General features: G+C 31.5%; 1 protein-coding gene across 1 annotated transcript in view; it reads right to left on the bottom strand.

Moving 5' to 3' along the window:
• The window catches only part of LOC145323011 (inactive dipeptidyl peptidase 10-like), a 128,966-nt gene that overhangs the window by 73,447 nt on the left and 38,138 nt on the right, over positions 1 to 17,381 (bottom strand). The window contains exons 7-9 of the mRNA XM_080165398.1: positions 8,752 to 8,834; positions 7,215 to 7,259; positions 561 to 669 (exon numbers count right to left, since the gene is read on the bottom strand). Coding sequence (XP_080021524.1) covers positions 561 to 669; positions 7,215 to 7,259; positions 8,752 to 8,834 — 237 coding nt within the window. The remainder of the gene's footprint in view (positions 1 to 560; positions 670 to 7,214; positions 7,260 to 8,751; positions 8,835 to 17,381) is intronic.

Raw genomic sequence — 17,381 nt, 5'->3', positions numbered from 1 at the left:
GAATGCCCATTTCATATAGGCATGTTCAGATCAGGAAAACAATTCGATTTCTACATTACAATTACTATTCCAGTGAACATGACATTACTAATTTTGAAAAACTTTGGGTACTTTTATTGAATTTTGATTGGTTGGTTCCACACTAGCAGTGTCTAAACTACAGTAGTAGATAACAGTTTGCAAGCTGTGTATTTGTCCAAGGAGGATTAGGGTCGAATCCCACCAGTCAATTTCATATAGTTATGTTAAAAACCAGAAACCAATTCAATTTCTATTAAAATTTACAATTTCCCAGTGGTAGCCAGTCTAACCAACAATTCTACAAAAAAAAAATCACGAAACCTTAAGGGGTATCTGGTGATATAGTTTGGTTTTGCCATGTAAGTGAAGAGGGATGGAAAAGAAGGGGAGGTAAAGGGGAAGGGGGTTGTGGGGAATTTTCCTTTAGAGCTGTTTGTCAGAATATCATTCCCTTGTCTGTGACAATTACCATTCACAATTTCTTCTGTCAAAATGATAAAAATAATTTTGAAAAATTTGAAGAAAAAAAAACAACTTACCGAATAAAAGATGTTGTTATCTCTAACAGCAACTGCAGAATTGTTGTTGACCAACAACACTTTCTGTAGTTCTACATCTGATGAGAAAAGTGGTCGCAACTCTGTCTCACTGAAAATAAATGATAAACATTATGGGGTAATATTGAAGATATTGGTTTCTTGTAGACTATAATAATACAATGCTTAAGTTTACAGAATTTCAATGTAAATATTCGTGCTTATCGATTTTATATCAGCAATAAGCTTTTTTGAAGAGTGACAATTAGTAAAAAAAAATACAAAGTTTTATAGAATCAACATTAGTTGATATTAGAGAATATGTGTAATATTATTATTATTAATATGTTGTGAAATCATCGAAAAACAAGGATGACAACATCCATAAGTAGCGAAGCACAAAAAAATCATGGATAGTAATACGTACAAGTAGATTTAAAGTGTATTTATTAATTGATATATTGGAGAAAATATTTTGTATAATGATGACGGTCAAAATAAATTACATAAAAGATGCTCATAACAATGGGAAAAATTATTTTGATACTGATATCCCAAAAAGTTTTAAAATTGGACCAAAAACACCAAAGATATGGGGGGAAATGTAAAAAATATAAAAATAGCCAAAAACCTGTAAAAAGGAAGTCTGATATGTATAACTGAAAAAATTTTGGAAATCGTACCATAAACACCAAAGATATGGAGAAAAATGTGAAAAATACAAAAATAGCCTAAAACCTGCTGAAAGGCAGTCTGACCGTCATAGTTGTTTTCTTTAAGGGACAGGAAATTTAATTTTGATATCTATAACTTAAAAGATTTTGGAAATCGGACCATAAACACCAAAGATATGGAGAAAAATATAAAAAATACAAAAATAGCCTAAAACCTGCTTAAAGGCAGTCTGAACGTCATGGTTGTTTTCTTTAAACAAAGGAAAATTTAATTTTGATATGTATAACTGAAAAAATTTTGGAAATCGTACCATAAACACCAAAGATATGGAGAAAAATGTGAAAAATACAAAAATAGCCTAAAACCTGCTGAAAGGCAGTCTGACCGTCGTAGTTGTTTTCTTTAAACGACTGGAAATTTAATTTAGATATCTATAACTGAAAAAAAATTGAAAATCGCACCATTAACACTGAAGATATGGAGAAAAATGTGAAAAATACAAAAATAGCCTAAAACCTGCTAAAAAGCGATCCTACTGCCATCGATGTTTTATACTTAATTGTGCTCCTTTATGATGGGAATGTTGTCAAAAAATTTCAGCATTCTATCTTTTATAGGAGCTGAGTAAATCCCATTTCCCCATAGCGTTACGGACTGACGGACTGACGGACGGACAAAGTGAATTTTAGAGTAGCTTCGCTACTAAAAATTAAATGACTCGATGAGATGTATGTTATGCCTGTTGTTGTTAGATATATAATACAAATTTTGAATATTCTGATGGACAATAAATATTGAAATAAAGTTGATTGAGTTTTTTACTAGGTTTAGTATAGTAGGTGAGACATGTAGTATTTAAATATTATGTGTAATATTAATACTGTAGAATGGATTAATTAAACCATGTGAAATAGAGGTATTGCTATTTTATTTCAAATTCGTAAAAGTCTAAAAATTACGTCATCTCATTACCAGTTTTAAAAATATGAGATTCAATTTAAAAATTTAAGTTTTTTCTGAAAGTTTAAACACACTTCAAAGAGAAATTAAACCAAGTAATTATTTATTTTTAAATTAATATAATTTATCTGGAGGGGGGAGTGGAATTTGATAACCCAATTTCTTATTTTAGATTGAAAAGAAAAAGAAAATAAAAAATAGTTCAAATATTTTTTGAGGGGGGGGGGGATTTTATTTATCTAGGTGGCAATTTCTCTTAGGAGGGTGGTGGTACCCTCCCCCAAAATAGTTATAAACCTTTCTGGGACCTATGAGAAGCTACCCTTTAAAGGAGAACATGATCAGTACAGACAAACATCCTTTTACTTTATTATAAGTATTTATTGATCACATCGTATTATAAACAGCTTATAGCAAAATTATAAGATTTAAACTAGTTTTGTTAGTACCGAGAGGCTGATGACCCGGGCTAACAAAACAGGTATTAATTTATGATTTTCATTATAATATCCGTAATTTGATGCTATACTTGATTTTTTTAGTAAAGCTGAGAACCAGTCCTAATCTAGCGGGTAATAATCGGTTTTGAAGCATAGATGAAAAAGATACATAAATATACTTTTTAACAAAAAAAGTAAGATGATTTTATACTTTTTTTTTGACAAATATCGTAGCAGGAAAATCCCATGTTTCTTTTGAGTAAAAAAGGAAATTTAGATTTGCCCCAAAGGACTTGAAACCTTTTCAACAAATTTCCTGTTGAAAATTACACAAATATGTTACTATTTTATATAGGCTTATACCTATATTATGGTTTATTTAAAAAGATAAAAAAAGGGGGGGGGGGTAAAATGTGGTGACTCGTGCCACGACATACCAGCAATTTTATTTTGGGTGCTACTCCCTTAGTTTTAGAGATAATTGGATAAAATCTTTTGGGCTGGGTCAGTAATTACCCCAACTAGAGGTATCTTTCAAAAAAAACGGCGGCGGGACCGCCGCTCCCGCCGCCCGCCGCCGTTTTCCGCCGCCACCAAAAATTTTTTTTTTTTGCATTTCTCGCCGAATTAGGCAATTTGGAATCATTTGAGACCATGTTATTTTTTTCAAACATTTTTCCCCTTACAAGCAGCCCTGCGGGGGGACTTAGTCATTTTTTTCAAATTCTCGTATATCAAGGTATATCTTAAATTCAGTACTTCTCCTGTGCTTTTGAAGATATTGGAACAAAATCTTTTTTGATGGGTCAGTAATAAATATTTGCGAGAAATGCAAAAAAAAAATTTTTTTGTTGGCGGCGTAAAACGGCGGGAGCGGCGGTCCCGCCGCCGTTTTCTTAATTCAAATATTTTTTACTTACCAACCTAAAAAGATTTTGTTTCAATATCTTCAAAATCACAGGAGAAGTACTGTATTTAAGATATACCTTGATATACGAGAATTTGAAAAAAATGACTAAGTCCCCCCGCAGGGCTGCTTGTAAGGGGAAAAATTTTTGAAAAAAATAACATGGTCTCAAATGATTCCAAATTGCCTAATTCGGCGAGAAATGCAAAAAAAAATTTTTTTTGTTGGCGGCGGAAAACGGCGGCGGACGGCGGGAGCGGCGGTCCCGCTGCCGTTTTCTTAATTCAAATATTTTTTACTTACCAACCTAAAAAGATTTTGTTTCAATATCTTCAAAATCACAGGAGAAGTACTGTATTTAAGATATACCTTGATCATAGAGAAAAAAATAAAAGAGAGGAATCGAAGCAACTAGAAGATGAAAATAGGCAGTGGGCCTAGAGGCCTACTCAGCGCTGTTGCCGCGCTAAAATTTATTGCTATTCCACTACTTTTCAAATGGGAGGATTAAAAATTATTTAAAAAAATATTTTTTTACTTTTTACTATATCCATATTTAGGGCAAGAATATTAGATTAGATATTTTCGTTTTAATGTTTTAATTAAAAATTACATAGAATTTAATTTTTATTTAAAAAAATTTGTTCATGAAAGATGAATCCTTCTATTTCTAAAAAGGGGGAAATTTTTTTCATAATGAACATTCAGCTGATTCTGACCGCCCACGGCTGTTTGCTAAATATCGCTTTTCTTTTTATTCACATTATTATTTATGATTGACTTACAAAAAGCCCTGGGCGGTTTTTGATTTTCGTCTGCTTCTAAATTTAGGGATGGGGAAGTAGTATTTTACCATGAAAAAGGGGTGAGTATTCATCCTCTTATCCTTTTTCCTTATGACCTTGATATACGAGAATTTGAAAAAAATGACTAAGTCCCCCCGCAGGGCTGCTTGTAAGGGGAAAAATTTTTGAAAAAAATAACATGGTCTCAAATGATTCCAAATTGCCTAATTCGGCGAGAAATGCAAAAAAAAAATTTTTTTGGTGGCGGCGGAAAACGGCGGCGGGCGGCGGGAGCGGCGGTCCCGCCGCCGTTTTTTTTTGAAAGATACCTCTAGTTGGGGTAATTACTGACCCAGCCCAAAAGATTTTATCCAATTATCTCTAAAACTAAGGGAGTAGCACCCAAAATAAAATTGCTGGTATGTCGTGGCACGAGTCACCACATTTTACCCCCCCCTCCCCCTTTTAAACTTTTTTTGTTTTAACATTTAACACATAGCCAACAAGCGAAATAAATCTAAAATAATATTCGGGGGGTAGATAAAAAGGTTGTCTTTACAACGACAGTTTTCTCCCTAAAATCTTGCAAAAATCAGCAGAATTTACCAATAAAAATTTCGAATTAATTCAGTTGTTGGTTTCAGCTGCATATAACCGTCAGATAACAATTATTATTTAGACGGGCAAAAATATCGAAGGCCACAAAGTTTTTCTTCAGTTGAAATATCCCTGCCTGAATTTTATGACCAGTTGTTTTATTTGATGACTCGACATGTTTTTGTGAAAACAAGAGTTGCCATGATTGTTAAAGACAAGCACAGCAATAAATTGATTTATTATTACTTGGATCTTACACCAGATTATATGTACTCTAATACATTAAAACTTGTAGCAGGCTAAAAAATGTCTCCCCATCCTCTCTGGATGAAGGAACTGACTAACAATCAACTTAAATTTACCACAATTTTCCACGAATATTCTATATCCATTCATACAACATAAATTGATATATATATATTGTGATATAGACATGGTTAGTGAATTTGCTTGAACACCAAAGTTATGTATCTTTAGGGATAAGACAATGGGTAATAGATTTATGTTCCTAATGATAAAACAATGAAAAGATTGGATACTGCTTGTTTGAAGTCGAAATCAAAATCCAATGAAGTAACCTAATGTTTTTGAGCAAAAGAATCAAAAAAAATATTTTTTTATCATTTGCTATATCCTTCTTACAGAAAAATAGAGGACAATGTAAGCTATCTAAACCACCACCTTCCTATACTGTTTATAAACTACCAGTTAAAGTTATTTGTAAGACTAGTCTATCTCAATTGTCTCTTCCTTTTATCCGTTATGTTAACGGATATAGAATACGTGGATTCTCTCATAATACCCTGATAAAATGTTTCTCCAAGCTGGCTCTATTCCCCGCCACATTTGACTTTACCCCCTCCTCTGACAATGGAGGAACGCATTGACCAATATTTGAGAACTATATTAATAGTCTAAATTGACGACAAAATTACCCTGTCACAATATCTCCGTAATTTAAATCCATTGTTATGTCTGAACAACGCCAGAGCATCATTAGTTAATTGTTGCTTACATCACGCAATACTAAACAATATGCAGAAAATATACGTAGAGGCAAGGATGGGTAATGGAAGATAAATATTAGCATTATCTTTAATAGCTTCAATATGGAATAAGGAAGATATATAAGACTTATCAAACCGAAGCCTAACTAAACTAAAAGTCAGACTAACAAACATTAACAAATAATGCAACCCTTTGATTGCACAATTTTTGTCTAAAGATATTAACTGTGAATGGTAACGAAATGCGCCTGTTTTTGGGCCAATACTTTATTTTTGTGTCTTGTTTCGAATAAAGCAGAGGTTTAACGTCTAAGAATTGAATTTAAAGACTTTCTTAAAAATTAAGATTTAATGCTATATATATTTGATATACACCAATCAGAATATTACAAGGGTTAATCGACAGGGCTATGTCTGTAAAATCAAATCTATTTTTTACTTAGAGTACCTATATTCAGGAAGGGAGAAAAGGCACATCGACCTCCAAATAAAATTGGTACCCAAAGTTTTACAACCTCGGTACTTTTATTAACTTTTGAATAGTTGTTTTTAAACTATTATTGTCCAATGATTTCAACCATTAATCTAAATCTACAGAAGGGGTAATTTTGTCTATGTTTGGAGATTCTGAGATATTCTTTAAAAATCTTCTAAATCTGAACGATAGTAAAACCTATTATTGGTTGGTGTAAAGAAATTTTCCTTGTCTATCCTTTACAAAATAATTTGTTTTATATGTTGCAGTAAACTTGCAAGAAAAGCAAAATTACTATTCTAAACAAGGATGAAACTCAAAAACTAAATCACAAATTTCAGCCTTCTATTCTTAAAAACAGCTGTAAAACACTATTTAAAATATTTAAATTGTATGTCGCAGAGCATTACAGACCGACAGACGTTTCTTGTAAAATAAATTCTTGTTGGTCAGCAAAATCTTCACACATAAATTATACTATCCTATAATACAAAGTAGTAAGGTTTTTAGAATAAAGCTTAAGGTTTCAAAAAATGCTTGTCCAAATGAGCTGTACTCTTCAGTGAAGCTTTTTAGATGTATTGGGTGGTTTTAGGATAACTTACAAGCCCTCCCCTAGATACTAGGTTCGGAGCAACTATTTAACCATAAGCCAAATTAAATTTCACTCAAAATAAGATGCCTAAGCTTGCCTTAAAAGTACAACAGTAAATGTAGTGTCCTTTTGGAGATTTGAATAGACAGACAGACTAATCCTTGGACAAACATCCTGCTAATTTTTTCGTTGTTTTGTACAAATACAAATATTTACCTTTCTGTTTTTGTAACCAGAGTATATCTTGCCAATTTGGAGTGCCTGAAAAATAAAATAAAAATATTTTAATATATCCATCCACATTTTACTATCTATAAATAAATCGGTGGAAAAAAAAGTAATTTGTCTGTCCATCTTTTTTTATTTGTTATTAATCATTAAGTCTCAAGATGGTTTAAAGCTATTTTTATAGCCAACATATACAAGAGTGGGCTATATAAACCAATACGCAAGGTCACAAGAAAGCAAGGTAATCCTTGATTAAAACTAACAGTCTAATACCCTAACTATTGCAGACTACCGACCTTTTGATTGCACTACCTTTGTGTTATATTACAGTCGCGGGTTTGTTACACTAGGTTAAAACACACACACATATAATTTTATAAAGTTATTCTATCAAAGCTTTAACTATTGCTATAATTTGACTCAATGTCATTTAAAAACTGCATTGGTAAAAACTTTTCTAAACTCACAGAATAACTATTTTGAACATATTATTAGCTTTTTATTCTTATTTAGTGTTTTTACAGAGAGAGAGGGCACATTGCACTGTAAATTATACTGATTCAGAAAGAAAAATGGTTTATAACAATGGAAACTATGGATTGGATGGTACAAATTTCAATGTACAAACTTTTTCTATGATGGAATTAATACAGAGGGCAGGGATCATTGTGTTTATCAGAATTGGCGGTGTACACCAATTTATCGTTAATTGCCTTATCCTTTAAGATTCTTCAGTTAATTATATATATAAAGACTAACTAAACGGTAGAATTTACAAATGGATTTATTATTACTTGGATCCTACACCAGATTATCATGTACTCTAACAAAGTGAAACATGTAGCTGGATAAAATAACGATCCATCCCCTCCCCACATCATGGATAAATTAAGTCCATGTTAGCAACCTAAATTGACGACAATATTACCCCTGTCATAATATCCAGATATATTCTATATCCATTTAAATACAACATGAAGAGGGTTATGTGTAATAAGATAAAAGCTAAGTTATTATTAGGATATTATTGAATAAATATCCAATATATTCATTATATTGCTAGTACATTACTCTCAATATTAACAGTATAATATTGGTTTTCAATAACAGAGCATCCGGAAAAGCGTGAATGAAAATATGAGTTTGATATCAGAACAAAGCTGGTTCTAAACATAAAATGCATAATGGTAACTAATAATCTCAAATCTCGGTGCACGATTTAGGCCCTTTGGCGGAATTTTCCTTGCAATAAGGATGCACGCACATTGGTCTTATTTGGAAGTATTTCTTAACCAAATCTTGCTAATAAAAAGCGACTAAAGGCCTACAGACAACGAACTCTTAGATTACGAACCCTTAACTTGAAGTCATAAATGAACATTTTAACGAGTTGTACCTTTTTTTCGGCCTATGCAATCCCCTAGGAACTATTCTTAACATCTTTAATTAAGATATAAAGATTCAAACCCATCACCTACCAGAAAACGAACCAGCGGACTATGCCCAACTTGCGCGTTTAATTTACCTGTAAAGTCTATGTATATCATGAACCAGAACGAGATGGCGCAAGTCTGGAGAAACCATATACTCCTCGGTCTCTACAGCTCTCTGAATAATGACAAATAAATTACATTATCAGTTTAATTTAAAAAATGGGTGTTTTCCCTCGATATTGTGTTGCCCCGCAGGGTTAGGGCACCGCATGATTAGGGTACACAGCAGAGACTAGGCATAAGGGGAAAAATTCTATCCCATTCTTAATTTTAGGAGAATTTTCAGTGCTTGACATCAAAAATGTCCTAAAAATAAACATAATTTTCTCGTCTTTGTATTGCTGTTATTGTATCAACATAAGTTTACAATATATTTTTGACATATCAACATACTTTTAGTTTGAAGAATCCAAATATTTATTGTATGAAGGTGTATGTTTTTATTAGCACTGCGTTTTCCAATATATCCAAGTTTACCTCTCTATTTTTAAGTTTAACTGGGGATTTAATTGGATAAGACAATAGACGATTAATCCTTTTTCAATCCAATGCTTACAACAAAATTACTCCTTATTTTTACAAAAAAATATTGGTAGAAAAGTTTAGATTCTAGGTAGTTTGAAATAACCAATCAAAATTTAATAAAAGCATCCAAAGTATTTGATTCATCAATTAAGCTAAAAACTTTGGGTACCAGTAAAATTTACAATCAAATGTCCCCTTTCCTTGCTAATTTTTTTTTCTTCAAAATTTATTATTTAAAAAAGCTAAAATTAAGAACTTCATTCTACACAAATCTAGGAAAGTTTTAACTTATTTAATCAGTGTAATGTATTTTTATCTAGATCTATTCACCACACAGAGATTAAAATGTTTTATTTTTCAGTATGCCTTCGGAACCGATTAATATCCGCTGGATTATCACCGGATCTTTGTCATAATGAAAAATCATGTATTGTATCGTATTATATCCGGTTTTCTACTAATAAAAGAATGTACAATCATAATATTAAAACCAGTTTTGCAAGCCCTTGCCTCGGGGCATCTCGGGGCTTACAAAACTAGTTTTGATCTTAAAATTATACATTTTTAATGTTATATCCGCGGAAAGCTGTTTATAATACGATGCGATAAATGACTATTATTTTCCAAAGAAATAGTTTATCCATTTTTTCTTTTCCTGTAAAAGTAATTAAGTTGCTATTATCAGGAAGTGTGATTTGAATCCATAAAAAGCAAAGGAATAATATCTTTAATTTCTCAACTGTATGTTCATAAGTAAAATCGTCAATGACAGGCTTAAGTTTATTTGTAAAGCGCAATCTTTTATGTTATGTAAACTGTAGGAGTCATTTAAACATTTTCCAAGTATGGCTTCGAAACCGATTAATATCCTCTGGATAAGTACAATGCTGAAAAATCATGTATAGCATTGTTGTATAGGCAATTATCACCAAATATTAAGATGCAAATAATAAAAATTCTATAGTACTATAACTACCTCGTGGCTAACAAAACTGGTTCTAAACTTACATTTTTTATTTTAAGATCCGCGGAAAGCTGTAAGGAGTGTCCAATGAAAGTATGTTTTGAAAATTATTGCCTGTTTCATTAGGGCTATTCATTTTAAAGGTTGTAACAAACCATTGAAAAAAAAGACTAAAACCAATCCTAGTAAGCATTTTTAGTGATCTTAAGTAACATTCGAACATATGCACAATTTAAATATTTCCATTATATTACAGTTACCAAATCTGTGGTGTAAAAAGTAGAGAGGGAAGGGACATTGGGCTGTTTATCACACTAGTCTTATACGAACGTTTTTTTATTCGTTGGCTTAACAACTATGGGAACTTTTTATTTTTATTGTTTTTTTTTCATTTTGTCGAGTGTCAAAACGTTTCAACCACCAATTGTAATCTACAGAAGGGGTAATTTTGTGTATCATCATTGTGGATGTGCATCAATTTATTGGACACTGCCATATCCCTTTAGATCCCTGGGTAAAAAGTTTCTAATATCCTGTTACAAATAAAGATATACTTTTCTTTTTTACCATTTCCCCCAACTTCTAATGTTACCCACGGATCTAAAGGGATAAGATCATAGATTGATGTACAACCTCAATGATGATAACACAAAATGACCCCTTCTGTAGATTACAATTAGTAGTTGAAACATACGGACACTTTACTTAATGAACCAACCCATCGAAATTTAATAAGTCAACGAATAAGAAATGGTATTATAGAACTTTTGGGACTCAACTACATATATGAACCAACCTATCGAAATTTAATAAAAGTCCACAAAGTTGTTAAGCCAACGAATAAGAAAATATTATTATAGAATTTTGGGGACTTGAGTAATAAACAGCCTAATGTCCCTTCCCTCCCTGTATGTTACCAAATGTTAAAACGGATATTGTAGAATTAATGTTTTTGATTTGCGGTATGAGGTGCCATTAACATTATCTTATGTAAAAGAAGAATGCTAAAATATAAAAATCTAAATCTTTTAAAAATATTTTCTTGGGTTCATCTTTATATAAAAGAGAAAAATCTAAACTAATAAAAAAGCAATTTTACCATATTAAAAAAGCATCCAGTCAATCAGTTAATTACAATAAAAAGACCTTTCAATACATGATTTTTCCGTATGGCTCAAAAACGATTAAAATCCAGCGCCTATTAATTGGTTTCGTAGCCATACTGAAAATTATTTCTTATTTTTTACAACTCCGCCACCGGCTAAAGGCTAAAGACGGAGCTACTTTTATTTGATAATATATAATATTTTCATTTGATATATATAGATAAATTAATCAAAAACTCATTTTATTAATAAATGTGAACAACAAAAAGAATATCTGTTTGAGAGCTACATCAAAATAAAATATGAATTTACTTTCAGAATAATTATATTTTCACCAGGGCTCGGCAGCCGCGCGTAAAGTCGTCATTTCATAACTTTAAAATTTAGTTGGATGTCTAAAACCTATTCCTAAACAGACAATCCATCTTTTCGTAATTTCTTTTTTTTTGTACACAAGCGGATTTAATTTGAGGCTTATGAGCGGCGGATGCCGAGCCCTAATTTTTAGAATATAAGCAAATTGTGAAAATTTTATTAAATTCATCACTCTCTCTATATATTTGTTTGAAACTAAAATTTAAAACTCAAAATTTAATTTCAAATATAAGAATAAAATCCTACCATAATTTTGACAAATGTAGGAGAAAAATATTTGTTAATAAATTCTAGATTAAATGTATATTTTAATAATGGATTTATTAATACTGGATCTTACACCAGATTATCATGCAATCTAATAAAGTGAAACTTGTAGCTGAATAAAATAACGATCCCCTTTCCACCCCCTTTACCCCATCCTTATTTCAACTTGTTGAAGGAACTGACTAATAAATGATATCCATGTAAGCAATCTAGATTGGCTTAAATTTCCCCCTGTCATAATATCCACGTATATTCTATATCCTCTATCTATCTATCTATATATATATATATATTCAGAGGCTTGTAAAAGTGTTTGCTGAGGTAGAATGTTGGGGGGGGGGGGGGGTAGGGTCATTAAACACTTAAAAATTTGTACACCCAACTTACATTTTTTACACTATCCTTCAATGAAAATTATGAGAGTTTGAGCTTTAGGGCGTGTTATGAAGATGTAATCTTCAAGGAGGGTGTAGAAGAGTTTGGTCCCAGAAGGTGTATACACTATAGCACCCCTTAATTCCCCTTAATTATTGTTTGGAGGGTGTTGACACACTATTCAAGGTCGTGTTTGTTAATTTCTTAGGATTAATGATATTTACTAGTAATAAATCATAAATTATTATTTTTTTTGTAAATTGTAAAATTTAATATTTTATTTATTTATGTACTTTTTTGTTAACCCATTAGTGACGAACCGGCTTTTAACGCCCGGTTCCAGAAAATGCCAAAAAAAACTGGTTTTCAGTTTCAGGATTGAATCATGCTCGCATGAGCCTACCCTTTACTGCGCTGTTTTTCAATTCCCCCCAGAGAGAAGCGTTTCTATCTATTAGGTCGGCCACAATCTTTCATCGAAAATGGGTGAACCAAAAAAAACAAGGTGATTTAAAATACCCCTCCTAACTTTTTTGTTTATGAAGTAAAGTTAGTGATTTTTTTCGTGAAATTTAAAGTTTATTGGCAACTACATTCATTTGTGAAATCGTTTTATTCAAATTATTATTTTTTATATGATTTTTTTATCGTTTTTTTACGTTCTATATAGGCCCGGTTCGGCGTGAGTAAAAATACCCGAAAGTTTTATTGCCCGGTTCGGCACTAATGGGTTAACTTTTCAACCATTAGATATATTAGATATTTTTTATCATTTATTATTCTCTTCAAATGTAAAAATTTCTTTATTTCCCAATGATAAATATAATTGATAGATGGATAAATAAAAGGATCAATAGATAGATAGATAGACTGATATATAGGGATAAGACAATGGCCGATAAATTTATGTAGATTCCCAATGATAATCAACAATTGTTAGATAGATAAATAAAAGGATGGATGGATAGATAGATAGACTGATATATAGGGATAAGACAATGGCCGATAAATTTATGTAGATTCCCAATGATAATCAACAATTGTTAGATAGATAAATAAAAGGATGGATGGATAGATAGATAGACTGATATATAGGGATAAGACAATGGCCGATAAATTTATGTAGATTCCCAATGATAATCAACAATTGTTAGATAGATAAATAAAAGGATGGATGGATAGATAGATAGACTGATATATAGGGATAAGACAATGGCCGATAAATTTATGTAGATTCCCAATGATAATCAACAATTGTTAGATAGATAAATAAAAGGATGGATGGATAGATAGATAGACTGATATATAGGGATAAGACAATGGCCAATAAATTTATGTAGATTCCCAATAATAATCAACAATTGTTAGATAGATAAATAAAAGGATGGATGGATAGATAGATAGATAGATCTATAGGGATAAGACAATGGCCAATAAATTTATGTAGATTCCCAATGATAATCAACAATTGTTAGATAGATAAATAAAAAGATGGATGGACAGATAGATAGATATATCTTGGTTTAGACTTTATTACATAAATATTTTTAAGGGGTGGGGGGGGGGGATATGTTTTTTTCTCTCAAAAAAAAACAATACTATTTTAAATTTTGATTATCTTGTCATAGCCCTACAGGATGGGGGCATAACACACGAAAATTCAATTATTATTACTTGTAAATATTATGGTTTTAGGCCATTTTCATTATCTTGTCATCGCCTTCAGGATGGGGGCGTAACTAACCAGTATTCTATGTAAATTTGATGGTTTCAGGCCATTTTGCTTATCTTGACATTTCCCCACAGGATGGGGGCGTAACTAACCAGTATTCTATGCAAATTTGATGGTTTTAGGCCATTTTTGTTATCTTGATATTACTGTATTATTCTATTCTTTTGTTTGTGATATTTTTTAAATACTTTAGGCCAAAGATATGTGATAAGTCTTTTCTAGTCTTTCCTTTATCAATAAAAATTATATTTTTTTATATATTTGTCAATTACTGATACTACTAGAATAGTTGCTACTCTATAATTCACTTTGGACGTTCAAAAATTACATTATCAATATCCCTCCCATTATTATCAATACAAATATTAGCAAAAGTTTTAAAACTTCTTCGAAATGGGCTTTTTTAACCGAAAACGGCGGCACCTATAGCCAAAATCTTAAATGTGATATAAATTGTTTTGTATGTTAGTTGTAGCTCTATCAATTACATGAGGTTATGTAGTTTTCAATTACGGATCGTATCAAAGTTCTAAAAAGTGTTCATCTCACTTTGGGCGTTCAAAAATTACATTTTTAACTTTTTGGGCCAAAAAACCGGGTATTTAGGTCGCAAACGGGCTTTAATGCCGGGGGAAAGCACCAAAAAGGGCCAAAAACGGTTATTAATGCCGCAAGGTTTTTTTACTCACGCCGAACCGGGTTTTATTGCAACTTTCCTGTGCACGCCACTAGAGCAAAACAAAAAAATTGGAATTCCGTTTTGACCATTATAAAGCTTCCCTGAAACTTTCAGCTCGATCGGCCCATAAAAGTGGCGCTCGGCACTAATGGGTTAAATAAAATGCTTTAAAGATTATCACTTGGTTGAAATGCAAGAAAAAAAACCTTCAATTATGCATATGGAAAGCTTCACTGAACAAAAAGCGCGGACATGGCATGTACAATTACATTCAGCCCTTTGGCATTGAGCAGCCTTTAGTAAGAGTTCATAGATTTTTGGAGATAATCGTTACCAGGAACGTTTTACCTTGAGCTGCACTAGATCCTATTTTTAAAGATGTAACCGTATAAAATGGTTTGTAGTGACCAGCTTAGATGTCAACTTTTTCTACATTATTCTATATAAAAAATTGGATGAAAGTCTAGAGAATAGAGATAACCAAGAGACATAATGTCTAAATCAGCCAATAGAAGATTAGTGAAGGTACATCCCTGACTTGTCATTGGTTCAACCCTTTTTCAGATTTGAATACGTAAGGGCATATTTTTTTTTATTTTTAACGCATTATGAGTCAGCTATATACCGTCCCATATTTTAAAATTACGGTTTTCCTGGGTAAATCAATTCATGTAAAAAATTCTCCTCTCGTATAATGTGAAGCACATGACAAACAACATAATAAGTTAGTTATTTTAAAGTTAGCTTCCTAAAAGTTATAGCGTCAACAAAAATTCATCGCACTATTTCTTAAATAAACATAACAAAAACCTAAAAATGTTTTTTGTATGCTAAACATCCCATTTTAAGTTGGACGAAAATTTGGATCAGATGGATTATCTAGAAATGTTATGTCTATGGTCTAAAGAAAAGAATTGTAAACATAATTTGGAACAATTATCAAACTTTTCCCTTTTTTCTAAGAGCATTTTGTGTCTGTTGGTTTGTCCATTTATTGTATCAGTTTGTCCTGCTGTATTTGGACTACAGGAATATGTAAATAAATATACATTTTTACAAAACAAATTAGATGATTTTTCCAAAATGTTTTAGAAGATTTTTTTCATTTTTTTAATTGTTGAAACCACTCCTCCATATCGATGTATATAAAAGAAATTAATTTAAGGATAAATATAGTTTTGTAGGGTGCTATACCAGGAAGTGTTCTAAAAGAACGTGTCCTAACTTTTGTGTTAGGACATGTAAGTTAAAAAGTAAGGTATCAATTTACAGATTTACTTTTTTTTGTTCATAATGGCAATTTTCTTCTTTTTTGTTGCATGTTATTACCTTTAAACCAACTTAATTTTTTTAAAAACTTAAATTACTTCAAAATAAGAGGTCTAAAAATCGATTGCATATCTAAATTCTATGGATCATTTTACATCTACTACTTAAATTTCATGGAAGCAAATTATAGAAATTAGATATTGATACAAATTAATGTTGATGATTGTACACTAAAGTCAATACTGGTCCCATTAACAAAAGTCCTTTTCCTTAAATATCTCTCATTATCACTAATATACCTATCTGTTTATTTCTTGTACAGAAGGTTTTAACTTTTACAATTAGGAGAGTGCTCGCAATATTTTACAATTTATAAACTTATCAACATTTAGACTGCCAAAACAAAAAAATGTCACAATAAAAATGTTCATTTTTTTCTGGAGTGAATCAACTTTAGGGAAGGTTCAAATAGATTCTGAAATGGTTTTAGGCTATTCTAATTTTACATTTTAGAATTGGAATAATTTTTGGCTATCTTCTTCCCTTCTCGTCCCCTTTGATAACAGAGCTGTTGATGCTAGGGGCGCAGCCGCTAGTTAACAAAAATGCTTTACAATTTTTAAGAAGTAATTGGCACATGGCAAAAGCTGCTGTTTTTTAATTGCTACAACAAAATAATAAAAAATAAAAATAAAAAAGGAAACGTTGTTTACCTCAATGGGTTTTCAAAAAAACACATGTACAACCGAATGACAAAAATAAAAAAATGTCTTTCTAACACTTAGTGACCAATTGTTATATATTTATAGTTGAAATATATCTGTATTGCTTTGCTAAAATATTCTATCCCACAGTACCCTATACCTGTATGCATGACATAAACTGGATACGCTTAAATTTGCCATGATTGTGCAAGCGCTACTCATGTGTGCAAGATTAATTATCTCAAATGTTTCCTTGTATTCACAAATTTTACACTGGCCGAACAAACATCTCATCATAAATTTCTTTTCAGAACAGTTTTTGTTAAAATCATTTTTCTTATATGAAAAAACTTATCAATTTATATTAACCCAGTAATATTTTTTAGTAGCGAAGCTACTCTATAATTCACAATGTCCGTCCGTCCGTCCGTCTGTCCGTCATGAGACAGAATAGGGGAAACGTGATTTTCTCGGCTCCTATTAAAGGTAGACAGCTGAAATTTTTTGACAACAGTCCCATTATTAATGAGCACAATTAACTATAAAACATCAAAGGCGGTCGGACCGCTTTTTGGCAGGTTTTAGGCTATTTTTGTATTTTTCACATTTTTCTCCATATCTTCAGTGTTTATGGTCCGATTTTAAATTTTTTTTCAGTTATTGATA

The sequence above is a fragment of the Acartia tonsa genome, chromosome 6 (assembly GCF_053477335.1).
Source record: "Acartia tonsa isolate MP-2025a chromosome 6, ASM5347733v1, whole genome shotgun sequence".
NCBI lineage: Eukaryota > Metazoa > Arthropoda > Copepoda > Calanoida > Acartiidae > Acartia > Acartia tonsa.
The sequence above is the reverse complement of the archived record's forward strand: the minus strand, read 5'-3'. Positions and strand labels throughout refer to the sequence as shown.